Consider the following 23,588-nt stretch of genomic DNA (forward strand, 5'->3'; position numbering starts at 1 on the left):
ATTGGTCTGAGCTCCAGCAGAGACAACAGTGTTTCAAGCCAGAGTGACCCCATGGCTGAGCACTGTTCCTCCCCATGTCCTAATTAGCTCCCCACTCATGTCTGGAACTGGGTGTTTTTGTAACAAGTCCTGCAATCCTTCATAACTATATGCAGATGAGGCATACGGCAACCTGGTTTGGCTCCATCTCATGAAGGGTGGGGCCACACTTATCAGAAATGAAGGGCTGAGAGGGGAGGAGACAGAGAGACTCTGCATGGGACGTTTGGGACCCCATTTGGTTATGTTTGCCAAACATTTAAGGCTAATGAAGAAACAGGAATGATTGGAAATGGGAAAGAAAGGTGCAGCTCAGGTGTGGGAGTGAAGAGGAAGTCAAAATACATTCAATGTAGTGGCTCACAATGACCTGAAAAAGAGTCAGTGTTGAGGGGGGACTGAATGCAATGGGCACCATCATATAACTTGTTCAGATGGGCTGTACTAACCTACCCCTGTGGTAGGTTTCCCTCAGTATGTTACCTGGCAAGGGAAACACTGTGTGTCTGAGTCATGATGGCAGTTTTCCTTAACTGTTTTTCTGGCATAGTTTAGTACCTGCTGAGGTGTTAGGGCTTACAGCCCACTTTATGGAAATGGGAAGCTTTTCCCTAACTTGCTTTTGTGGCCATATGGCTGAGGGCAAGCAAAATTTGGGGGCATCTAAACCCCAAGCCTTTGGGCTGGGGCTTGCACGCAGGATGCCCACCAAAAGACTTTGGAAATATCTGAAGCCCCTGGTGGGGGTGGAGGATGTTTGCTGGTTGTAGAGCCACTTACGGTTCTGGAATGACTAATGGATTTGGATTTGGTTTGGCTGATTTGGCTTGAACACAAAAAAAAAAATTTTTTTTTAAAGTTTGCCTTATACGGACCATGTGTTTTACAGTTATGCTTAGTATTGGCTGCATCTGATCCACTTTGTAGTTGGTTTCCATTACTGAGCACATACTGCTTTTGGCAGCAGTTTAATGATAGACAATGTATTTAATGAAGTCTCCTTGAATGTGAATGTAAAATGAGGGGCTTTTCCCCCCATGTTGTCTTATATTTGAGTAAATACTGCGTGTATTGCATTATATACATATACGTACATGTACACATACACATATACATATGTTTAGCTCAAGGTTCTTCCTCAGTCTCAGCTGCTCCTACAGTTCCTGATTCTAGACCATCAATCCCATAATCTAGTGAATCTCCTCTGGAAAGCTATTACCAAATCCCTTATATCGGAATGTGCTGGCAAGCTTCTTGCTTGAATAAATCTGTAGAACCACATAACCATTTCTCAGCATGATCCAGAGCTTCTACCAGGGAAGTATTTCAGGAAAACATTGGAAGTCAGCTACACTAAGTTTGCAAATATCTGTCCACTGAATGTCCAAAACCATTATTTACATGTTTGGATATTGTTTGAATGGAGTTACATGTTAGAGTACAGATAGTACAGCCGTAAAGCACTCATGGTGAATGGTAAAAAAAAAATCTTTGCACTGTGATGATAGAGCACATGCTTCAGTCTGACTGTGAGGCAAATGTCAATAATTATGCTGCAGATTTAGATACTTCTGTCCTGACAATGCAGGAGGCAACATTTTATATTATCCCGAATTACTGCTACCAAAGAAATAAATCTTATTTTCTATGTGCATAATCTAATTACATCCTCTAGAAGTCGATGGGCCCAGAAACAGATTGTGTTAGTGATGTGCTGTCATGAGAATTACCGTCATCAGAAGATTTTTTGTATTAACAGGAACACCTTCAGGTTTTATTTCAAGTTATACTTTAAACTGATTTTCTGTGACACCCTTAGAATCATTTATAGAAACTACAGCTTTAAGATTTATCATCCAAAATGTCTAAAGTAAATCATAACATGCTTTAATATAACATGTAAGTTAAAAAACAGAATGCATCACTGATTCCTGTTCAGGAAACGTCTCTGTATTCTGCTAAGTCAATACTTTTATAATGGATTGGAACTTGTACTCAAAAAAGGAGAAAAATCTCTTGATGTTAAGGGTTGATTGGTAGTTCACAGTAATTTTATTACTGTAATAAGACAAGAGGCAATTTCAATTTTTGTACTGAATTATTTCAATAATTTTCAAAAGTATTTCTTACTATATATCATGCAGTCACATATGCATGGTTGTATTAACTTTAAAAATTCTCCATAATACAGGTGACACTGAACCCAAGATTAGACTGCTAAAAGTAGACACTATCATATGCCAGATATACACAAGAAAGAATCTTGGATTTGGCTACAGTGTTTTTGCCCATAGAAATGTACAATCCCCCTTCCTGCATTGAAAACACAACATTTGCACAGACAAACCATATTTTCATGGAAGACAGGTTAAGAAAATAAAATTCTAACTAAAAATAAATGTGAAAAATTACCATATTTTTTCATGAAAACACTGGCTTTTCCACTGCAGACACACTGGAATATTTGCCCTAATTAATGAGAATGATTTCTGGGCTCCTTTTTCTCATGGCAAAGGAAAGTGGGTTGGAAATTACTAAACCTGAAATAACCTTATCCTTAGCCACGAACATGGCAAAAGTAAATAAAAGCTTTAAAAATTCTATAAAAGTTAAAACAGTTAATTTATGAATAAAGCATTGATACCAGGCCAGAAATTTAGTCTTTGCACCTGCTGGGTGTCACAAATTTTAATAAAAATTAAGTTTTAAGCCTTTATATTTGCAATTATAACTGTTTATGAAAGAGTGCACAATTCCTGTCCCCTCCCTCCCCTCCCCCTATTATAACCTGGGACTTGCAGGAAATTAAGACTAGAAATGCTTGCTCTAACCTCTTGCTTGTAGTCCTGGCCCACATGTTTCGTGTGCCCCTGGGCTGTCTTGGCGAACGTTCCATGGTACTAGCTGGCATCTGCGCCATTTGTGGGTCTTCCACCTGAAACGAGGAAAGCAATAAACTAGAAACAATTCATCTAAATTAATATCTGCCATAAGAAATGGGAGTAATTGTTTATTTACTATTCTTAACCAATATTAACCACAACAAAACATAGTATGCAAAGAACTTATTCTTTCCCTCTGTGCTCCACTTATTGTGCTCACTAGTTTTATGAGAGTTGCAGGTGCTTGACACTTCTCTTTATTTGTAAGGGTCTCTGGAAGCTGGCCATGATTTTCTTTACATATCTGAAAGCACTGGAAACACAACTCATTGTTAACAAATATGTAGTGAACAGATCAACAAAAATCATATCATTGCTAGGATTTGTGTAAGTTGACTTTGTCTTCTACTTTGAAATTTTACCTCAAATTCTGCTGCACTATGTCCAGAAATATTGGTGTCAGAGGCAAGTATTTCTTAGGGAAGGATTTTTTAGACAAAGAGTTTCTAGGTCATTTAAGGAAGAATGCCTTGTATTTGAAAGCTTGTCCAACTCTCTCCCAATTACACAGTTGTTCCAATAAAAGATATCACCATAAGAATTCTGCTTGCATAATTTATGGACTATCATGCCTAGAACATAAATCTTAAATTGCTATAGCTATGTTGGTATCATTCTGATCATATTTAGTATTATTCATAGCACATAATGGTTTTGATTTGTGCAAACAACTTAATTTAATGAAAGAGCTCCTTCTGTATGATTATATGCTGAGAGCATATTGCTATTAGTGATTAAAAGTCCACAGTCTATTGATAACTGAAAATGTTGGAGGGAGACACAGAGGGTTATGTCTGAATCAAATTATGCATTTTAGCATATTCTTTGGGTGGAAATGCTGGATAACATGATTGCATAAACCAGTACAGGGTCCCAAATAAACTATTATAGGTAGCCCCTCTACCCAGAAAGATGACGGACACCTTGCTGAATGACTATACTGAGATGTCACCAAGACAACCATCTGGAGTCACTGAGTTGGAATAATTCTCTAGTCTGATGCGTTTAAGAGGGGTTTTTCTTTCCTGCACAATGATATGGAAATGGCAGAGAGAATATTATTTGGAGGGAGGGGGTTGAAGATTCCCAAGCTGAACACAGAGAAAAGCAGAGCTTGGCTATATATAATGGGGAAAAGGGGTTGGGCAGGACAGCCATTGCCACATGTACACCAGTAAGCAAATTGTTGGACCAAATGCACTCCTCAGAACATACACTGAAACAACTGGCAAGATGGGAAAGCAATGCTTTGTCTGAAATACTGTTTTAAACAAAGTACATTTTACCCTCATTGAATAAATCAATTGCATATTTAATTCAATTACCAACTAAAATTCTTCTGTACCAACTAATTTATGTCTAGATTCCCCTGGAAGTACCTAAAAATCCCAAATCCTGGGCAGGATGGCTACTGTCCCAATCCAGCTGTAATCAAAAGTGACATGAGTGTGTGTGGGGGAGCGGGATGGGAGGAAGTTATATATTTCCAAAAGATGACCCATGCTGCCAAACCATGAGCTCTGGTGTTTAGAGTGATCCAAAATTGCTGATTCATGCTAGATACTCCTTCATAAGCTTCAACTTTCAGTGTAACTTGCCCTACCCTATACTGGTACCTGAACTGAAGCAGAAGTAGATATAAATGATGCTGTTAACACTTCCTAGGAAAAAGTTTTAAAATGATATTCCCTACCATTTGGAGTACTGAAGTTCAGCCGCTTCAAGAACTGTACACCCTCATATATTTTTTCAGCTAGGTACATCACAATCTGCTGATGGACCAGATGTCATAATTCAGATGAATGAGAAATGTTAAAAAAAATCAATGTAATATAGTGCTTTTATAATTTCATATATAACTGGGGCTGGCTGGGGCTGGGGACAGAGGCTTTTCTGGCTTGTCTGTGACAGTCCAGGGGTGGGCTGGGGCTGGCTTGGTGCTTGCTGGAGCAGACAAGCATGAGCCAAGACTAGTGTGCTGTTCTGTGAGGGTGGGTTAGTGAGGACCCCCGAAGCAGCCTGAGATGCTGGGGGACTGCGACCTAAATTGAGTCAGGAAGCAATCTGGTACAGAAGTTTGATAGACCAGCCTAACCTAAATTGCTTAAATCTGATACTACATCTATCCAGATCTACCTTAAACTGCCATTTTTGTCTATGTGCACTGGATTGTTCTGTTACAGATATAGACCATCTTTTAATCACTTATACCAGTTTATGTGTAATGTGTTCCTGGCCATAGCTGCTGCAGAAAGCTGATTTCCATAGGAGGATCTATTTTTTTTAAGAGCTAAAGAGATGTGAAATAGGAGAAGAGACCGGGAGTACTGTCAGATGGCAAAATTGTCCTGATATGAGTTAACTTTATTAATGGAACATAAAAACCATTACAAAGGAAAGACCATTCTTAAATACCTCTGGTTTAAAGAACAATGAGCCATTAAGTCAATTGATTCCCTCAGCTATCTGAATAGTAATACCAGAGATGCTGCACTGCGTAGCAAAAATCTGAGTAGGGTGCTTCTATTCTGAATAGAAAATCAGCTTCCCCACTTAATATGTGTACCCCAATTGTGTGGGGCTGATTTTTCAGGAAAGGGTGTGTATTGTATATGAGAAAATACAATACATTCTGAATCAAACATTTTTCCTTAAAATTAAATATTTCATAAAATATTTCCCAATTACATCAAAATATTTTTTCTGTTATTTAAAAGTTTCAAACATGAGGGGCTGGATGCACCTGTGCACTATGACTGCTGTGTACTGCACTGGTACAGCAAAACAGCCTAAAGCTTAGCTTAACCAATTACTAAAGCCAACAGACTCTTGTATCCTGGCAATCCCCACCTCCTAGAACGGTCCCTTAGGTCCACTGCTATATTGTATTCAGTCTGTGAGGGGAGTTAGTTGATGACTAGTGTTACTTCACAAGGGACTGAGATGAAATGGGAAATTTAAAACTTCCTTTGTGTATACACATTTCCTAAGTTGTTGTGCAATTCCCTTTCCCTTTACAAGCTGTCACCCTCTGTCATAGAGTATGGTGCATTTCAAGGGGACTGTATGTGTTTAGTTTGTGAGGCCTTCTGGAATAATTTAGAAAGAAAGTTTTACAATTTGCAGCTAATCTACAGCACTCACAAAGGATTACTAAGTGATAAGTATTCAACCTCCTAAAATTTAGTAACTAAAACAGTTGATATTTTAGTATGCTTTACATTTAGCTGCAAAAGTCAAAGCTGCATGATTAGAAATAGAGCACTGGAGTAAATGAATTATGGATGGATTCCAGATATAAATGAAACAGAATGTTAAATCACTGAGTCAAAAAGAAGTACAATGTAACCCCATCAAAATCAGTGAGATTTAATCTATATTAACTTGGCTGAAAGTGGGTCTATTTTACCTAAATTTGCAGTTTATCAGGCTTTGCAAAAGTTGTATGCTAAGCACAGTTCTCTTAAGTAGTTAGCATTACCTGTAGGTATAGCAGACAGGGGGAGCTTCACATTCCCTCTCCTCAGATAATGCATCTGGGCACTCACGACCACCATTGGAAGGGAGCTGGATGATGACACGATGGCGAGACTGCTTCCTTACTGTGGCAGCCCCTGCAAAGAGTGGAATATTTTGGTTCCTTTCCACTCACACACCAAGGATTTCTAGAATGATGATTATACTGTGATCACAGTAATTAAGAAAAAATAATGTATTAAACAATTGACTCTATTGATGGACAAGGTCAACTTATTTTGACCATGACAGAAAAAAATTTCAATTAGCAACAATCGCGCCTCAGATTAACTTCATTGGCTACGATACTGCCACTCCACTCCTACACTTTGATTTTAGCCAAAAGATAAAGAAGCAGAACGCACTGCTTTCAAACACAGTATTAATGCATAAAATGTACAAGTTAACAAAATGTGAGCAAGACTTGATATGCTGCTATAGTGTACACTTTTACAGATTACTTAATCCCTAAAATTAAGAAACAGAAATAGAAATAGTATGTAATGTAGCAAATAATTAAGTCCTAGAATTTTCCATTCCCTAAATAACAGAATCACAAAATCTAATTGCTTTTCTCTTATCTTCACACCCAGCAGTTAGATGGATTTAATTTATGCATTTGTTTTTGTCCGGGGTTTGTTTTAATGCCATTCACTACACACTTGCTTCCCACGTGGGACCCATATTACCCTATCTAGATATACAAAGAACTTTTCGAAAGAGCAAATCTAAATGTGAAGTTTTATTTCCTGGCTCTTGACTTAATTTACTGTTCACACGTTTTAATTATTATAGCTATTTATTATTCATGATAAATAAATTATTCCAGGCAGACTTGATTTGAATCATATTCCAAAGATCAGAGCTTTAGGCAGAAAAATGAGAGAACCATCATTCTGTAGTCACTCTCAGAACACAACAGTTATTTAATTTTAAAGGTACTATAATCTAGCAGTTTTAAACTAAAAAACTGGTTTGTAAAAATAGATTTAGAAAACCTAATATGGATAAATTGTTGAAATATGATCATAAGCCACAACTGAGAATAATACTTACTGGATCTGTTCTGAGATGTACTAACTGAGCTAGTAACAGCCGCAAATGGCTTATTAAAGGATCTGAAACTTGGCTAGACATGTAGATTCCTATGCACTCTCCAACACCAGTGATTGAGAGGGAGATGGTAGAGGAGCCACAAAAAAGGATCCTGCCACTTCACTATTCAGTAAAACTGCCATAACAAAAGCTAAGATCTGGCTCCCAAAAAGCAAGGAAGAACTGAATCCCAAGGGTGCTACTGACAGAATCAGCTGGAATTGGTAAATATTTTGAAGCGAACATTGCTTGCATAGTTTTGAAGCACTATTTGGCTCATTGAGTAGAAATGTTATTTGTGCTCTTCAACAGATTTGCCACCTCATTTGCCCATGCCCATTATTTGCATTCAGTCTGTCTCAATTTGTACTGCATATACTTCACTGCATTAAGAACTCTCTTTAAAACAATGGACATAGAACAAGACAATTGTGCATCTTTGTCAGAAAACAACAGATCCTGAAGAAGCATCTCAGTAAGAAACTGATCGTTATGCCATGAAGTAACTGATTTCATGTTTTAAGCCATACACCCAATGTTTCATGCTGTCAAATTGATTGGTTCCAGCTTTGTGTCCTTTTTATTGTTTATACATTTAATCTTCTTAAATCCTTTATTAGTTGTAAAAAGATCTAATCACTAACTGGAAATTCCTTTAAAGTGGCTTTATAAACGTATCCTTATTAAAACATGGAGAACTGAGCATGACATTTAAAGAATATATATATTCCATAGATTCACAGATTGTTAGGGGCTGGAAAGGACCTTGCAGATCATCAGGTCCAGTCCCCCTGCTCTAGGCAGGAAAAGACAATTGGGGTCAAGTGACCCAAATGAGGTGTCTGTCCAGTCTCCTTTTGAAGATTTCCAGGGTAGGTGATTGCACCACCACTGGAGGGAGTTTATTCCACAGTTTGGATACCCTGAATGTGAAGTAGTTTTTTCTGGAATTGAGCCTGAAGTGGCCTTCCAGGAGTTTGTATCCATTGCTCCCGGTCTTCCCCAGGGGTGCGCCCTAGTGAAGAGCTGCTCATGCATTCTTGATGTACTCCCCTAATGTAGCAGTAAGCTACTACAAAGTCCCCTCTCAGCCTCCTCTTCTGTAGGCTGCAGAGGCCCAAGTCCCTCAGCCTTTCCTTGTATGGCTTGTCTTGCAAGTCCCTGATCATATGGGTGGCTCTTTTCTGGACCCTCTCAAGTTTTTCCAAATCCTTATTGAAATGAATGCCCAGAACTGGATGCAGTACTGTTGCTGTGGTCTCACCAGTGTCAGAGTACAGTGAGAGTATCACTTCCTTAGTTTTGCATGACATGCAATGGTTAATGGATACCAGCGTGTTGTTTGTCCTGCTGGCCACAGCGTTGCACTGTCCGCTTATGCTCATGAGATGGTCGATCACTACCCCTAGGACCCTTTTGGCCGTAGTGCAAGTCAAATTGTCGCCACTGAGCCTGTAGGTATGTTGGGGATGGTTTGACCCCAGATGGAGCACCTTACACTTCTGAGTGTTGAACTTCAACTGGTTTCGGTCTGCCCAGCTCTCCAGCCTGTCCAGGTCTGCCTGTATCTGCAACCTATCTTCTGGCATGACCATGCTCCCCCATAACTTGGTGTTGTCTGCAAACTTGGCCAGCAGGCTTTTCACCCCCACATCCAAATCATTGATAAAGATGTTGAAAAGTACCGGTCCAAGCATGGACCCTTGAGGGACACCACTGGCCATGATGTAACAATCTCATACTTTTTGGTTTTATAAAGTGGCTCTCAGTAATCACCATGTCTCATAGGAGGATTAACATACATGGAACATGGAATTACATTATTGACTCTCTCGCTCTCTATATGTGCATATTATATGGATACCTCCCATCATGCTTAAGAAAAAAAGGGGGTAAGGCAGAAATACCTGGACAACATTAATTCAATCAATGCTTTTGCTCAAACTATAATGTCAATGCAATAAATATTCTAACAGCTTTACGGTATTTAATTTTCTTGTAAAAATGTTGACAAACATATTGAGGCCTTCTAGTGTATTTTTAATTCAGACCCTTAACATAAATTTGAATGTTGGTTATTTTAAAAGTTAAACTTCCTTTGATAGCTTTTAAAGTACTATAAAGGGAGCAAGAGATGAATCTCCTGCTGCTAATGTAGAACTTATATGTTAGAGGTTAACACCTTACGGGCTAGTCAATACAGTCTATCATATGCATTTTTTAAATGTGACAAATTCCATCCTTGAATGCTCAAGCTCCTCCAACAAAATCAAAGAAAATAGCATACATTCATCCAAAGGCAAAATCTGTCCTGTTAGGTAATCATATAATATTGTATTAGCTGTACAATATGATGTTATAGCAATGAATTCATATCTGTTGTGTGGCTCATTAGCTGTTTGAAAATGGCAGATCCAAAGAAAATATTATAATAAAAAAGCCTGCAGCAAGAGAAAAAAAAGGAACTGTTAAAGGAAATACTTAAGAATAGCTAAGAAAGAAAATGTGGGAGTATCTGCCCATGGGCCACGGAGACTGGCAGCTGTAAGTACAATGTTACAATGGACTACATATAGCTTTAAGTAGTGGACAATGTTCTGTTGCTCAGAAAAAATGATCATGTACTATAGAAAGGGTGTCAAAGATCTGGCCTGTGTAGCCCTATCATCTCTCCTATGATGTTGCCTGTGGGTCTGGGAGTGGACCCACATACTTCATGCAGTGCATGCTGGACCCCAATCCAACCTGCAGACCAACTCTGTACCCAACCCAGCACACAGGGCCTGATGAGCTTGACACCCCTATACTACAGCAAATGCTACTTCATCTAATCTTTGATCTAGTTCTGAAAAAGAAGGTAAACCTCTAAGGTAGTGATTCTCAGTCAGGGTGCAATGACCCTGGGGTGACATGGAACCCTTAAGGGAGCTGCAGGGTGCCACAGAATATTAGCAGTATTTGATATGGAAGCACCTATACCTGATGAACAAAATAAACCCAAATACTTCAAGTGAGAATCCATCGTGTCAACAACATTCTGATCTGTTGCTGTCTTTGAATTCTTTGCAACAGAAGAATTGCTCTATTCTTTTTCTGTAGTCAAAACATGAGTAAAAACTAAGAGTTTCTGAGAGTGTCTTTAGTCAAATGAAGGGTGTCTTGCATCTAAAAAGCTTTAAGGGAAAGAACAGACCAATACCAATCTATCAGAAATCAGTACAGTGTCTATCTAAGAATGTGGTGGTGGGGAGGTTTATTTCTATTTGACTTTTTGAAAGTCTGTCGAGTGATAGCCAGTAAATCACATTACCTTCTTGACATGAAGAGGGACATGGTGTCCACTCACTGAATGGCGTCACAATACAGTCTTTTCTACAAGGAAGCAAACAAGGCCTCACTGCTTCTGGTCGAAGGTTTTCAGGGCATCTAGAAAAAAGGAAATGCACATAATAAAATGAAAGATCGTTCTGTAACAGAGTGCTGATGTGCAACTGATGCTGGAAACCTAGAGATGCTGCACAGGAGCTGCAGTTGTTCATACTTCCTTTGGTTGGGCTCAGAGCTAGAATTTCTTAGCATTTAAATTAATTCCTATAAATTTGTGAATGTTATACAAGGTTCTAGGTGCATAAGTATAATTAGTGGAAATTTTGGCAAGGACCCCCTATGGTGCTTTTACAAATACAAGGTTTAGAGTTACCCTTTACAAACAAACAAACAAACAAACAAACAAACAAACAAACAAACAAACAAACAAACAAACCCTGCAGTTGGGAAGCAAATATTTTTATTACCAGTAACAGAGAACAAAGCAACCACGGAATGAATGTGGAATTTGGGGAGCTTGAGAAAACTAATTTAACAGACTTCTTAGCATGACTCTTAAAATCTACAATTTAGGCATGATTTATAGTTAGACCTTGTCTATACCAGAAAGGTTTTCCAGTATACCTATACCAGTAAAGCCTTTTAAGAAGAGAGATGGCTTATACAAGCAAAAAACCCAGTTTTACTGAATTAACTAATACCATTTCCCAAAATAAGCAAAAATAAACTGTACCAACAGAAGGTATGGTAATTGTCCCCAAATCACTCCTACCTAAAAGAAAATCACCAGGTTCATAACGTTGGGATTGCTTCATGTACCTACTCTGCAGCAAGAACACTGTTTTGCAATTTCTGGTCGTACCCTGTACTGGGATGCATGGGATTTTTTTGTTTTGAAGTCATGGTTTTGCACACTTGTCATGTGAATTTTAAAAGAATAATGCATGTCCCTTAACTGAAGATTTGCATTTTTACCAGTCAGAGCTTCTTTTTTTAGACAATTGTGTACCTTTTGCTTTTAGTGCATGGCCAGCTAAAATGTCTTGCCAAGTCAGGTTCATTTCCTATGTGTGGGCTTTCTTGCATGTCCTTTCATGAACGGGTGCATTTTGCTTTAAATGTATGGGCTAGTTAACCAACTGGGCCTGCTGAAGTAGGCAAGTCCACCGTGTTCATACGGGGTTTGTTACATGTGCTTTGTAGATCCTTGTTAGGTAGTTATGAATTTTATACAAGTGACAGTGTAAGCTGATAGGTAAACATAAAATTAAAAAAATAAAGGCACCATTGTCCTAAGAGTACACATAGTGTGAGCTTTGGAGCTTAGATTAAGAGATAAAGGACATTTTAGTTCATGTATCTTGAAATTTTTTTGAAGAAAGATTTGGCGGCACACTGATTGGATTTTCCTCTAGCTGGAAGCTACAGTGGGGTGCCACTATCCCCCCATTTGGGTTAGAGGCAAAATATTCCCAACACTTTTGCATACCAGGCTGGGAGGACCCATGAAAGAGGTTCTCTGCTGCTCCCAATAGGACAAATAGGACTGTTGAACTGCTGCTCCCAATAGGACAAATTGGTCATAGTTTGTAGAATCAGGGTTGGTGAAACACGCTGAGTCTATGTGCCCAGTTTCTGGAAGATGGACATGCTGGAAGCATTATAGGCAGATTATTGCTGAGAAAAAAGCCTATTAGTATGTCCACAATACCACAGGAACATAGCTACATTGCTGTGGTGCAGGATGTTGAACATGCAAAAAGCAGCATAGTATGTCTCTGCAAGGAGCTGCCTGCCTTTCACTGTATAGACATACCCACAGACACAGCCACCTTTAAATGCACAAAATAACCCTAAATGCTACAACCATGACTGTATTTAGTTTGTCTGGGAGCTTGATCTTTAATGAAAAACGAAGGCTCCAAATCCTGTGGCAAGACAACTGGTTCAATTAAAATGCTGCTTCAACCTTTTATGTTGTTTGTATTTAGTATATGTGGCTTAAAGCAGATTATTGATTTTTTTTCCCAATCCTTATTCAAGGTCAAATTAAACAGAAATGATATGAGTTGAGATCTTGTACTTGTAAAGTAGATAAGGACAATAATATTGATTTTATCATACCACAGTAATCTTTTTATTTAAGGGGAATTTAAAACAAAGTTCCTATTTACATTTTAATGTCAAATGTCTGCTCTTTAAAAATGATTCAGTGAATTTAACAGGACAGTTTGAAAGTTCAGTCAATACTTTTTTGTTCTTATTTCACAGGATTTGTCTATGACATAATACAACAGTCCTCCTTCCAAAAAATGAAGGTCAAAATAAATTCAAGTACTGTAATAGCAGGTTTAAACATCAATGGTAAGCTCACTGTAAAATGACTTAAAATGTAAATTGGCTGGCAACAAAAATGTTTACTAGTATTACACAACTGCAGAGAACGCTACTAACAATGGCTGAGTGTGGCGGCATGTATGTTATAAAATATGTGGTATGCAAATTACTATGCATAAAAATTCTCCCTGTCATCCCTCTTCACCCTTCCCTGTCAAGTGAATTTCTTGACCCTAGTTCTAATGAAACAGGAAAACATATGGGAACTTCTGTTCTTGCTCTGTAATGTACTACCTATTCCACCTCTGAATCTCTCCTGACTAGAGTAAGCTAATCATACTACAAAATAACAAACTATATGGAGATTTTATAAGATGCTGTCACATTCATTTCACCTGCAACTCATTTGTATCTGAACCCTCATCATACACCACACTAGATCATTAGAGCATTGGGACATAGGCACCCCTTGTGAAATATGCAGGTGTGGTAAGGCTAAAAGCTTGAGATGTTTACTCTGGCTCTGCTAGGCTTCATGGTAAGGATCCAGCTATAGTTATACATCCTCCTACAATCCACAGCTTCAGAATCCTACTTGGATCCTGAGGTACAAACCTCTATACACCCTCAAAGACAGCAAAGGCTTTCAAGCCACTGTATTCTCCCCAGTGAAGAGTTTGCTTCCCTCTCCCCATGTCCTTAGTCTACTGACTGCCTAATAAGATAATCATAGATAGCTCCAGAAGAAACACTGCCTCTCAATGATTCACTGAAAGGCACAGGGTCATACAGTTACTCATCAGCAACTGTAGAGATGGATTTGGCCTGTTGTCTGTGTCCCTGCTTGACGACTCTGCAATGGAAGTGTCAGCAAAAACTACCATAGTGAGAACTCTCCATGGCAAGCAAGGGAGAAGAGGAGTTCTATAGCTCTTACACTACTGCTAGCATGTTAGTTTTATACCTTTAAGAGTTTAGTTATTTAAGAACAGACATAAAAAAACCAGCTATATCTTTTCCTTGTGCATACCAAATTCACATATCATTGAATTATCTGCATCGAAAAAGCAAAATATAGAGATCATTTAATTTAATAAACAACACTGCACAGATCCTTACTTTTTTGGTCCCACTTGTCCCACATTCACTCTCACACAGATGACTTTTCTTGTTTGCATCCCAACAGAACAGGTGGCTTCTCCATTCCAACTAGTAGATGAGTTGAATGCAGACACAGACACATCCTCTATACACTGGCCCCAAGGTCCAGTCTGCCAGTGGTATACAGTGCAAGGGTGTTCATTGCAGCTGCGGGTTTCCTGTAGCACGCTACTGTTTGGGCAATGAACACCTCCTGGAATAACAAAGCAGTGCAAATGTTCATAATGAAGTAGGAAATAAAATGCTGTAAAATGTAACAGAAAAATAGTTTACATATGTTACGCTGTCTGGAAAGTACAGTGATGAACTATATGCTTGTTACATGACATGAAGCATACATTGTTTTTCTCTCGAAAACAGAAGCATGTGCTCTTGTATAGGATTTATGAGGAAACATATTTGCCTCCCTGCCTGTCACCCTCAGAATTTAAGTTGGCATCCTGCCCAATTGCTGCACATCAGGAAAGGGTATATTAAATGCTCAGTGATGACAGAGATCAAGTAGGCCTCTAGGTCTAATAAAAGAAATGATGGGTAACTTCCTCTTTCCCACATAAACAAGACAAATGTCACAACAGGATCAAATTCTCTACATTTTAAATAATCATTTCTTTGAACAGCTAGTCCCAGCATACACAAGAGGAGAGGTCACTTTTAACCAAGTTCTAGGATGAAATCCCAGTTTTGGCAGGCACTTATGCATGTTCTATCCCAGTAAGGCTTGACTTTTAGAGTTGGTTGAAGAATTAACTTTCATTGAACTTTTCATAGCAAATCCTGTGCGATTAACCTTAATTTTACAGAGTGTGAAACCATAGCAAAGACTAGTACTGTAAGTCTAATCTTTAGAAAGATTATACACACACACGCACATGCACACACATATATACACACATATATATGCATCTATACATATATATACTCATACATACATACACACACACATATGTATGTATGTAAACGTATGTGTGTGTGTGTGCACGCATGTGTGTATGTGTGTGTATACACACACACACACACACACACACACACACACACACACACACACACACACACACACACACACACACACACACACACACACACACACACACACACACACACACACACACCCCTTCCAGAATTTAGTCACAGATGGTACAACATGCATAATTTCATATCAGGACAGCACATGCATAGCCCTGAACAAAACCCAGAAGCACAGGGCAAGTAAAATATATGGTTAAATGAAAAGATTCAAGAATTTATTCAAGGCAAATACATTCACTGCAGAGAAATGAAAGCCCAGTCCAAATAAAACCAGCATACAGAAATACGAACTATTTGGTAGACTCATATAGCCTAGTAAAGTAGAAATTTAGAAAGGAAATAAACCACATAACAGATCAACATTCTCAAGTTGATCATAATAAACTGGTGAGTCTGCTACAGTATCAGGAAATAAAAGGAATAATTAAAGAAGATAAAGATATTGTGAAAGAACTAGATGATTTTTTTCTATGGGATTTTACTGTAAGGGCTACTGGCAAGACAGCATTCAAAACCTACTTGTTTCAGGTAACAAAGTTTAGATAGTGTTGAATACTGAAATGTCAGAAGAGGAAGCACTGAAACAAAGTGCTACATAGAAAGACTGGGGTACAGTTGATCAGTAATGAAGAATTCTGAAGGATTTTAGGAATAAATTCACAGACTAGATTCAGTACTGACAAATATAAGGAAACTCATATAGGAAAGAATAATTTTATGTAGTGTGGGTTCCAAATTGACGAGGGACCCTAGGACTATATTATTCACTTAAAGATTGAAGCAAATATAAATGTATTGGAATGCCCATTAATTTTCTATATCTTCTATTATGTATAAAAACATAACAAACCAGGCAAAAAAGAATCAAAATATGTTGTTTCATGAGTCCTGTTGTCATTAAAGGTACATCACTGCAGATTCATAAAACAAATCAAGCCTTCTTGAGGAGCTTGACAGTTATTTCAACACCTGAGTTTATGTACACCTGAGTTAACACTCTAGCTAGAGTTCGCAAACAGCAGAATGTCAGAAGAAAAGATAGTTTCATCAGTGCAACATCAAGACCATTAAAAAGAAGAGAGGGTCATTAATGCCTGTGGAATGAAGAGTTTAGAGGGATTCAAGTAGATTATAAAGATCAGCTGAGGGCCCTGTGATGCATGATGTATGGTGTGCCTCCATAGTTGGGAGCCCAGATCCGCTGATGAGGTTCCAACCTATGGGAGCTTGCTACTTGCCAGTGTGGGGTGAGCTCAGGATCACGGTCTTGGGCTCCCCCTGCACCAGCAATAAGGTGATGGGAAGTAATGTTGGATCCTGCAATCACACCCTTGCCATGCATGTGTGGCTTGGCAAAAAGCACAATTGTTGGGGATCTTGCATTAGATCCCATTGCACCCACTTGTATGTCTATCAGGGGCTAAGTCTCACTAACTTTGACCCTGAATGAAAGAGAGTTAAAGTTGGGGTGGTTGTGCTACACTTGTATTGCTATGGAATCGTGTAGGTATAACAGTTGCATTACAATTGCTTAATTGGTATTCTCTGAAAGTATTACAATTGTTATGCCTGTCTATACCATCAGCGTCTACTTATTACTTACAGCAAATACATACCAAGCATTAGGGTCAGGAAGAAAAATCAGACGCTGCATCCCTACATGGGATGGAAAGACGTGAATGTTATGTAGATTAAAACTGGATCTCTATGACAGCTGTGTGATGTGTGAGGTTACTGACTTGTCCTTTACTGTCGTTTTAAATTTTCAGACAATGATTTTCCTGAGTTTCTAGCTGCACAGGGCAGATTAGCTCAGCAGTAACACAAATGAGAAACTGCCTGACTCACAGAAAAACAACTTCATAAATTAATATTCGCTTCAACTGAAAAGAGGAGAATGATTCCAGAAAATATGAATAAGTTAGTGCATTGGCACTAGTTTACACATTTGAAATGCCATGCAAAACCTGTCTTGGGAAATAAGATCCTCTCTCTGAGAAGAGATCCATTCCTGATTTTCATAACCATATAGCATATACAAGTAGATGTAGTTTATCTGGGTCTGGAAAAAATGCATGCACACCCTAGATCAGATTCTCAATTCTCAAGTCTGCTTCCTACAGGAATGGAGATGATTGCGTCAAGGTGGAGAAGAGAAGAGAGGAATTTACTGCCTTTGTGCTTCCTCCTCCTTAGCCTTGCCTGCAACCTGATTTAGAGCAGTTTCACACCTGCTCAAAATTTATGCTTGTCTTTTCTTTCAACCAAGAACAAGTGAATTGCAGCCATATACTCTGGTCATATCCTTTTCCCTTCCCATTCCCAAACCACAGTACATTAGAGACTGTGAAAAGGGCCAACAAGTTTTTACACCATGGGTGTGTCTACACGTGCAAATGCTGTGGTTTGGGTTTACTCCAGAATAATTTACTGTGAAGTAAACACACCCTGGGCAGGCATCTACATATATGCGCATTTGGAAACAGATTTGATTTCAATGGGAGAAGCCAGAAAGGAATGCTCCCACCCTGCTTCTCCCTCCTCCCCCCCTGCAGCAGCCAAGGGGAGCTCTAGGCTCTCCCTGGGTGCTGCCCAGGGGCTGGCAGGGAACACAGGGCCAAGAGATGGTTGTCTCTTGGTGGGAGCTGGGAGATGGTTCCCTGCCCCAGGAGCTGCCTGATGCTGGGTGGGAATGGGTGGCAAAACCTGGGCATGGACAATGTCTCCCTGCCCTAGCAGCAGAGAGCTTCCAGCCCTGGCTCCTGATCAATGGCAGGGGGCTTGGAAGGAGCTGTGGGGATTCCCCACCCAGCCAGGGGCTTGCTGCTAGCTGCCCCACTGGCAGATCGGGGAAGGGGGTTAGGACATGCCCCTCCTCAACAGCTCTTTCCAAGCCCCATTCTTCAATTGCCTGAATGGAAAAAGCTGTGGGGCTGGGACCTGACCCAGACTAGGACAGTTTCTGGCCAGCCCCAGGCTGCTTGTGCAGACTTCCCCACAAAGCCTGAGGCTGGCTGGGAACTGTTCCATTCTGGGGAAGGTCCCAGACAGCTCTAGGCTGAATGGGGAACTCTTCCTGTGCAGGGATCTTCCAGCCCCTATTCCACAATTGTGGAGTGGGGGCTGGGAGCTCCCTGCTGCCAGGGCAGGGGGCAGCAGGCAGCTTCTGGGGGCAGGGAGCAATATCCCACCCCCTGGTGCCCAGCAGACTGGAAACAAATTTGTTTTTGGTCAGCTGTCTACATGTGTCTTACACTGTGCAGTAGTAGCAAATTTAGAGGTAGTAAATTAACTGCCGAGTAGAGCAAATTACTGTGCAATAAGGGTCTTCATATGTAGATGATGATTACTATGCTCTAATTTGCTCTATCTACTGTGCAGCAAAGCATCTTGTGTAGATGTGCCCCATGGGTATTTCCTGGTATATGGCCTTTTCAGACCACATGGACACCATAAAAGGGCTTTAAAATAACCAAGAATCAAGATACTATGGTATGCTCCTTCCATGAAACTTGTAAGTATAATATGGGATTGGACAAGACTTCAAAAAAAGCAAAATCCAAGTTTTGACTGAGCTCCAAATATATCAACATTAAGAACCAGAATGGCAAGATACGATTTTTATTTTCTTTCAGAGAAATAGAATCATCAAAGAAGATGTTATAATTATAGTGACCGTACATCCTGGATTGGCCTGGGGAATCCCAGATTTTGTAGGCTGTTCTTGTGTCCCAGCTACTTGGGGTAAATTAAAGCAAAAGCCCTGGATTTAGCTGCTGCAGGAAGAAGGCAAAGGCTGCTGCTACCTGCAGTGCCTGGTCCAGCTCCTGCTGAACAGCAGATAGAGGTGCAGAGGGGTTGCAGGCTGGGCTGTGCACTGCTCTTCCAGCCTGGAGCACAGATTGGTTGGAGCAGGGTGGGGTGGGCCAGGGAACAGGGCCAGAGCTGGGGCCAGGCACCTGCATGGGGCAAGCCTGAATGGCTGCCCACTGCTGGCAGCCTCGTGCCCTGCTGCTGTAGCCACTGCTGAGGGCTGGGCTGTGTGTGGTGGCCTTTAACAGCTGCTGGCAGCAGGGAGGTGGGGCCACTCCCAGCCAGGTTCAGCTTCTGTGCATGGGGAATGGAGCCCAGCCATGGGTCTCTGCGCTGTTCTGCCCTGCCATCAGGGCTACTGGGAGTTGGGGGGAGTGGTCTGTGTGTGGTGTGTGTGTGTGTGTATGTTTGCCCAAGTTTGTGTGTGTGCATGGTGGTGTCCCCCACCCCAGATTCCCTCATCCCATCCTGGATTTCCTTAACAATTATGTGGTCATCCTAGTTATAAGAAGAAACTTATTCAGGCCTTGAAATAATAAAGTTCTTTAAAGATGAAAGATCTTAAAACAAAGTTGATAGAGTCAATTTAGTTACAGTAGTAATGGTATTTCAATCCTAGAAGTTTGTCTTTTATTTATAAATTATACACAGTTTATTGGAAAATCATTCAGCAAACAGACTCTTAGGGTAGAAACAGACTTTGCTTGACATTGCCTTTTTATAACAACACAAATGGTAAGCAAATAGACATCCCTACCCCTTGTTACGCCCTTGGAGGGGCCTGAACATGTGTACTCTGGGAACTCCTAGGGTTAGGCAGGATTAGGCCCCTCAAGAGCATCTGCCCAGATTTCCCTGTTTATAATGGCATGCCTTGGGGAATCTTGGGGTGCTCCACCTACAGAGACCAGCTATGAGATCTCCAGGAGCACATCTCTGTAAGCGGGGAAAGCCCTTGCAGGTCTCAGTCTGTAGGCATGGGACCTTGGGAAACCCTGTTGGCCCATGTCACCATGCCAGGACCCATGCAGTTCTGTACATCCATCCTGGGCCTCAAGTTAACCCATGGGAGGAGGCATGGGGCAATACAGGACCCAGGAAATTCCTCTGCATGAAGCATGGGTTGATGTCGGACCCACTGCAGGCTCCAGAGTGGAGACAACAGCATCAGAAATTCCCCAGAACCCACGCCACGCTGAACTTCCTTCCCAGGACATTCACCAACCTGTGCTTCATGAGGAGGCATGGGTCACCGCAGGTCCTTGCACGGAGGCATGAGGGGGTAGGGATTCCACTGGTCATGTGCTGCTCCATGCCTCTGCACTGGGACCCTTGCTAACCAGTGCCTCATGGAGAGGCACAGGCAGTGTGGGACCCAAGCCCTGGCAAGGAAGTATGGGTCAGCAAAGAACTTGGGAAATCCTGGGCAAGAGGAACTTGACAAATGTTGTCCTGCATTGAGCCTCTGGTCAGTGCAAGACAAAGGATGCTGTACGTTTCACCCAATAAAGTGGATCAGCTATGACAGGATGTGTCCTGCCATAGCATGATCTGCTTCATTTTACAACATCTGTTTTTACCCTTAGACTGAAGCAGTTAATCCCACCCCTATTTAATAAAGCATATTCTTAATTGCTTTGAGGCTTCATCCAACTCCCCTGATTTTCAGTAGTGTTCAACCAAGCCTTTAAAATTCAGTTCATGCTTAAGTTTTTTTTTGATATATTGATGCCTCAGGTATGAGGGTGGGAGGTGTTGAGCACCCGCTTCCAGGATTTACTACCTACTTTTTAAAAAGACATTAATGAAGTTAATGAAACTTGGGGGCATTATTTCCTTCTATAAGGATCAGATTTATATTTCTGTGGCACAAAGTTAGGGTGCATTTGTTTCTTGCAAAGTAAAATGAGCACTTGAAAGGCAAATGCCTCAATATACGCAGGAAAATAAATGGCTCATGAAAATTATTTTTAAAATTATTATTGGAAAATGCGTTTCTAACTTACCTTATAAAATTCATCAATATGTATTTTTTTTATTTATACTAAAATTGTAACAAATATGACAGCATTGCCATTGCTTGTTAATATATAATACTGACACATACCTACTATTTCTTTGTTCAATGGAAATGAATGCAACAGAACATGAGTTGGAACAACACAATTCCTGTTGGTTCTGTGATTTTAGAAAGATAAGACTGAATACAACAGTATACCACAGAACAATACATAAGCCACACAAGCATTTGAAGAATGGAGGTTGGATGTCTGGAAGCTTAAATCAAAGTTGCACAGTCCTTATGAAAATACTGTATGTTCATTCACAGAGAAGCAATCTTTTCATTGCCACTTATTCTGGCACTGCAAATGTCTGAAATTGAACACCTGTGTCTAGCCCTAGTGATTTAAGTCACAGCATTGAATTAAATTAAACATAGCTAAAAGGAATACAGCCCTCATGCATATAACTTTGGAACTCAGACTATATACTGGCGGGGAGAGGGGTAATTTGAATAAACACCTGCTTGGATAGCCCTTGATTAGTAGCCCTCTTCCAATAGAAATGCTTCCGACTACAGAGACCAGCTATCAGATCTCTATGAGAATAATTCAGGACAATAAAGGACCTTCCATATACATCTTGTACTGGACATTATTTATGGTAAAACATTTGTCAGTTTAAATTAAAATGCAAAACAGAAAATCTGTATTTGAAATAAGAATACAGAGAACTTGTTCAAGAACAAAGAGTAGCCCAGATTAGTTTTAAACATACCAAAGAATCCTCTAATTTAAATAATACAAAGCACAAAAAAGCTTTTACTTTATATATAACAGGTACTTTAAATAAGAGGAGGAGTAAGGATGCTTTGTAATAATCAGTTCCCTCTGATCATGGAATTATTTTATCACTACAAAGAAAACAATTCATAATCAAACACAAACCCTGGTGAAGTATGCATCCTTACCTTCACCTGCATATGCCAAAATAGAGCGGGCACGCATCTGCTTTCCTTCTGTGGTTTTTCCTGAGCAGGTGTGTGAGCAGGAGGACCATCCAGACCACATGCTGAGAACACAATCCTTTGGGCATGGAACTTCACAGACAATGGGGATTGGGTAGATAGCATCTCGACACAGCTGTCTGTCAACCTCTTCTCCTGGGAAAGAAAAGGCCAGTAACAGTCTATCATTTGTTAAATTAATTTAAAATGAGCAATCTAGCCCAGATGGGCACACAAATAAATTAGATTCTGTTGTTGTGTAAAAACTAAGTAAATAGATTAGTTATCAAAATGACAGTCTTCTATGGCCAAATGCTATGAAAAATGCCACAATACTCAAATGTATTCATGAAGCAGAAACTGAAACCCCACTTAAGTGGACATCGACTTAGTTATTCTTTAGCCTAGTAACTGTATGTTATTCAATATTTTAAAATATATGGAATAATTTAGAAGCATCTTAATGCTAGTATAATGGATGGTGTGCAATCTTGATGGAGCTGAAAAACAGTCTATTACAGGGCTGGAACCAACGGTCCACTGAGTGATTCCATCTAGTCCACAGAAGCAGGATATCAGAGACAATTTGTCAGCAAGTCTCAAGTGCATTAGTGGCAATTTGGTGATGGGGATGACAGGCACCAGAGAAATTATGGTAGTGGGTTGAAAATGGTATCAACTTATCCTCAGAATAAGTTGTTTTACTTTGGCCCAACATTCCTATGAGGTTGCTGACCCATGGTCTTTCACATTATGTTATGGTCTATCACAGGGTTGTCCAACTTCTTGCAAACCCTTGGGCTCTCGCTCACAACATGCACAGTTCAGATCTCACCCTGCAGTGCAGACTCACTCTAGCTTGCAGGCATAAGCTGGAAGAAGGAGGGGGAGGCTACAGACTGGTTTCACCTTGTGGCTCCTTGCAAACCACAACCCACCAATTGGTCTATCACAGGGGTGGGCAATTATTTCAGGTGGAGGGCTGCTTAACAAGGTTTAGTGAGCTTTTGAAGGCCACGTGGGTAGTCCCACCCATTGACAGCCCTGCCCCCCTGGGCACTATCTTGGGACCAGAAGTCCCACTCCTAACCCCTGACCTTTGCCACTGGAAGTCCCTTCACTTACCCCCGCAAGGGGTTTTTCCATCTCAGGACCAGAAAAATACCAAATTATATTCTAAAAAATGAACATCTACAACATTCATTAATTTGACTTTAAAAAATATTTTTTCCCAGGTTTACATGCGTTTGTGTGGTGCACATAGAGGTGATCGCACAACAGCTTAAAATGAAGTCTTATGCTTGTTTGTTGTGGAGGGTGGG

At 40.2% G+C, this 23,588-nt stretch overlaps 1 protein-coding gene across 2 annotated transcripts in view; it reads right to left on the reverse strand.

The window, feature by feature from the left end:
* THSD7A (thrombospondin type 1 domain containing 7A) overlaps nt 1–23,588 on the reverse strand; it is a 686,730-nt gene that overhangs the window by 128,615 nt on the left and 534,527 nt on the right. For both annotated transcript variants that reach the window (XM_019508490.1, XM_019508491.1), the window contains 5 exons: nt 22,231–22,422; nt 14,376–14,610; nt 10,903–11,018; nt 6,463–6,595; nt 2,871–2,974 (listed from right to left, as the gene is read on the reverse strand). In XM_019508490.1, the coding sequence (XP_019364035.1) occupies nt 2,871–2,974; nt 6,463–6,595; nt 10,903–11,018; nt 14,376–14,610; nt 22,231–22,422 (780 nt within the window). The remainder of the gene's footprint in view (nt 1–2,870; nt 2,975–6,462; nt 6,596–10,902; nt 11,019–14,375; nt 14,611–22,230; nt 22,423–23,588) is intronic.

This window comes from Gavialis gangeticus, unplaced genomic scaffold (genome assembly GCF_001723915.1).
Source record: "Gavialis gangeticus isolate Ggan-Ray unplaced genomic scaffold, GavGan_comp1, whole genome shotgun sequence".
Taxonomy (NCBI): domain Eukaryota; kingdom Metazoa; phylum Chordata; order Crocodylia; family Gavialidae; genus Gavialis; species Gavialis gangeticus.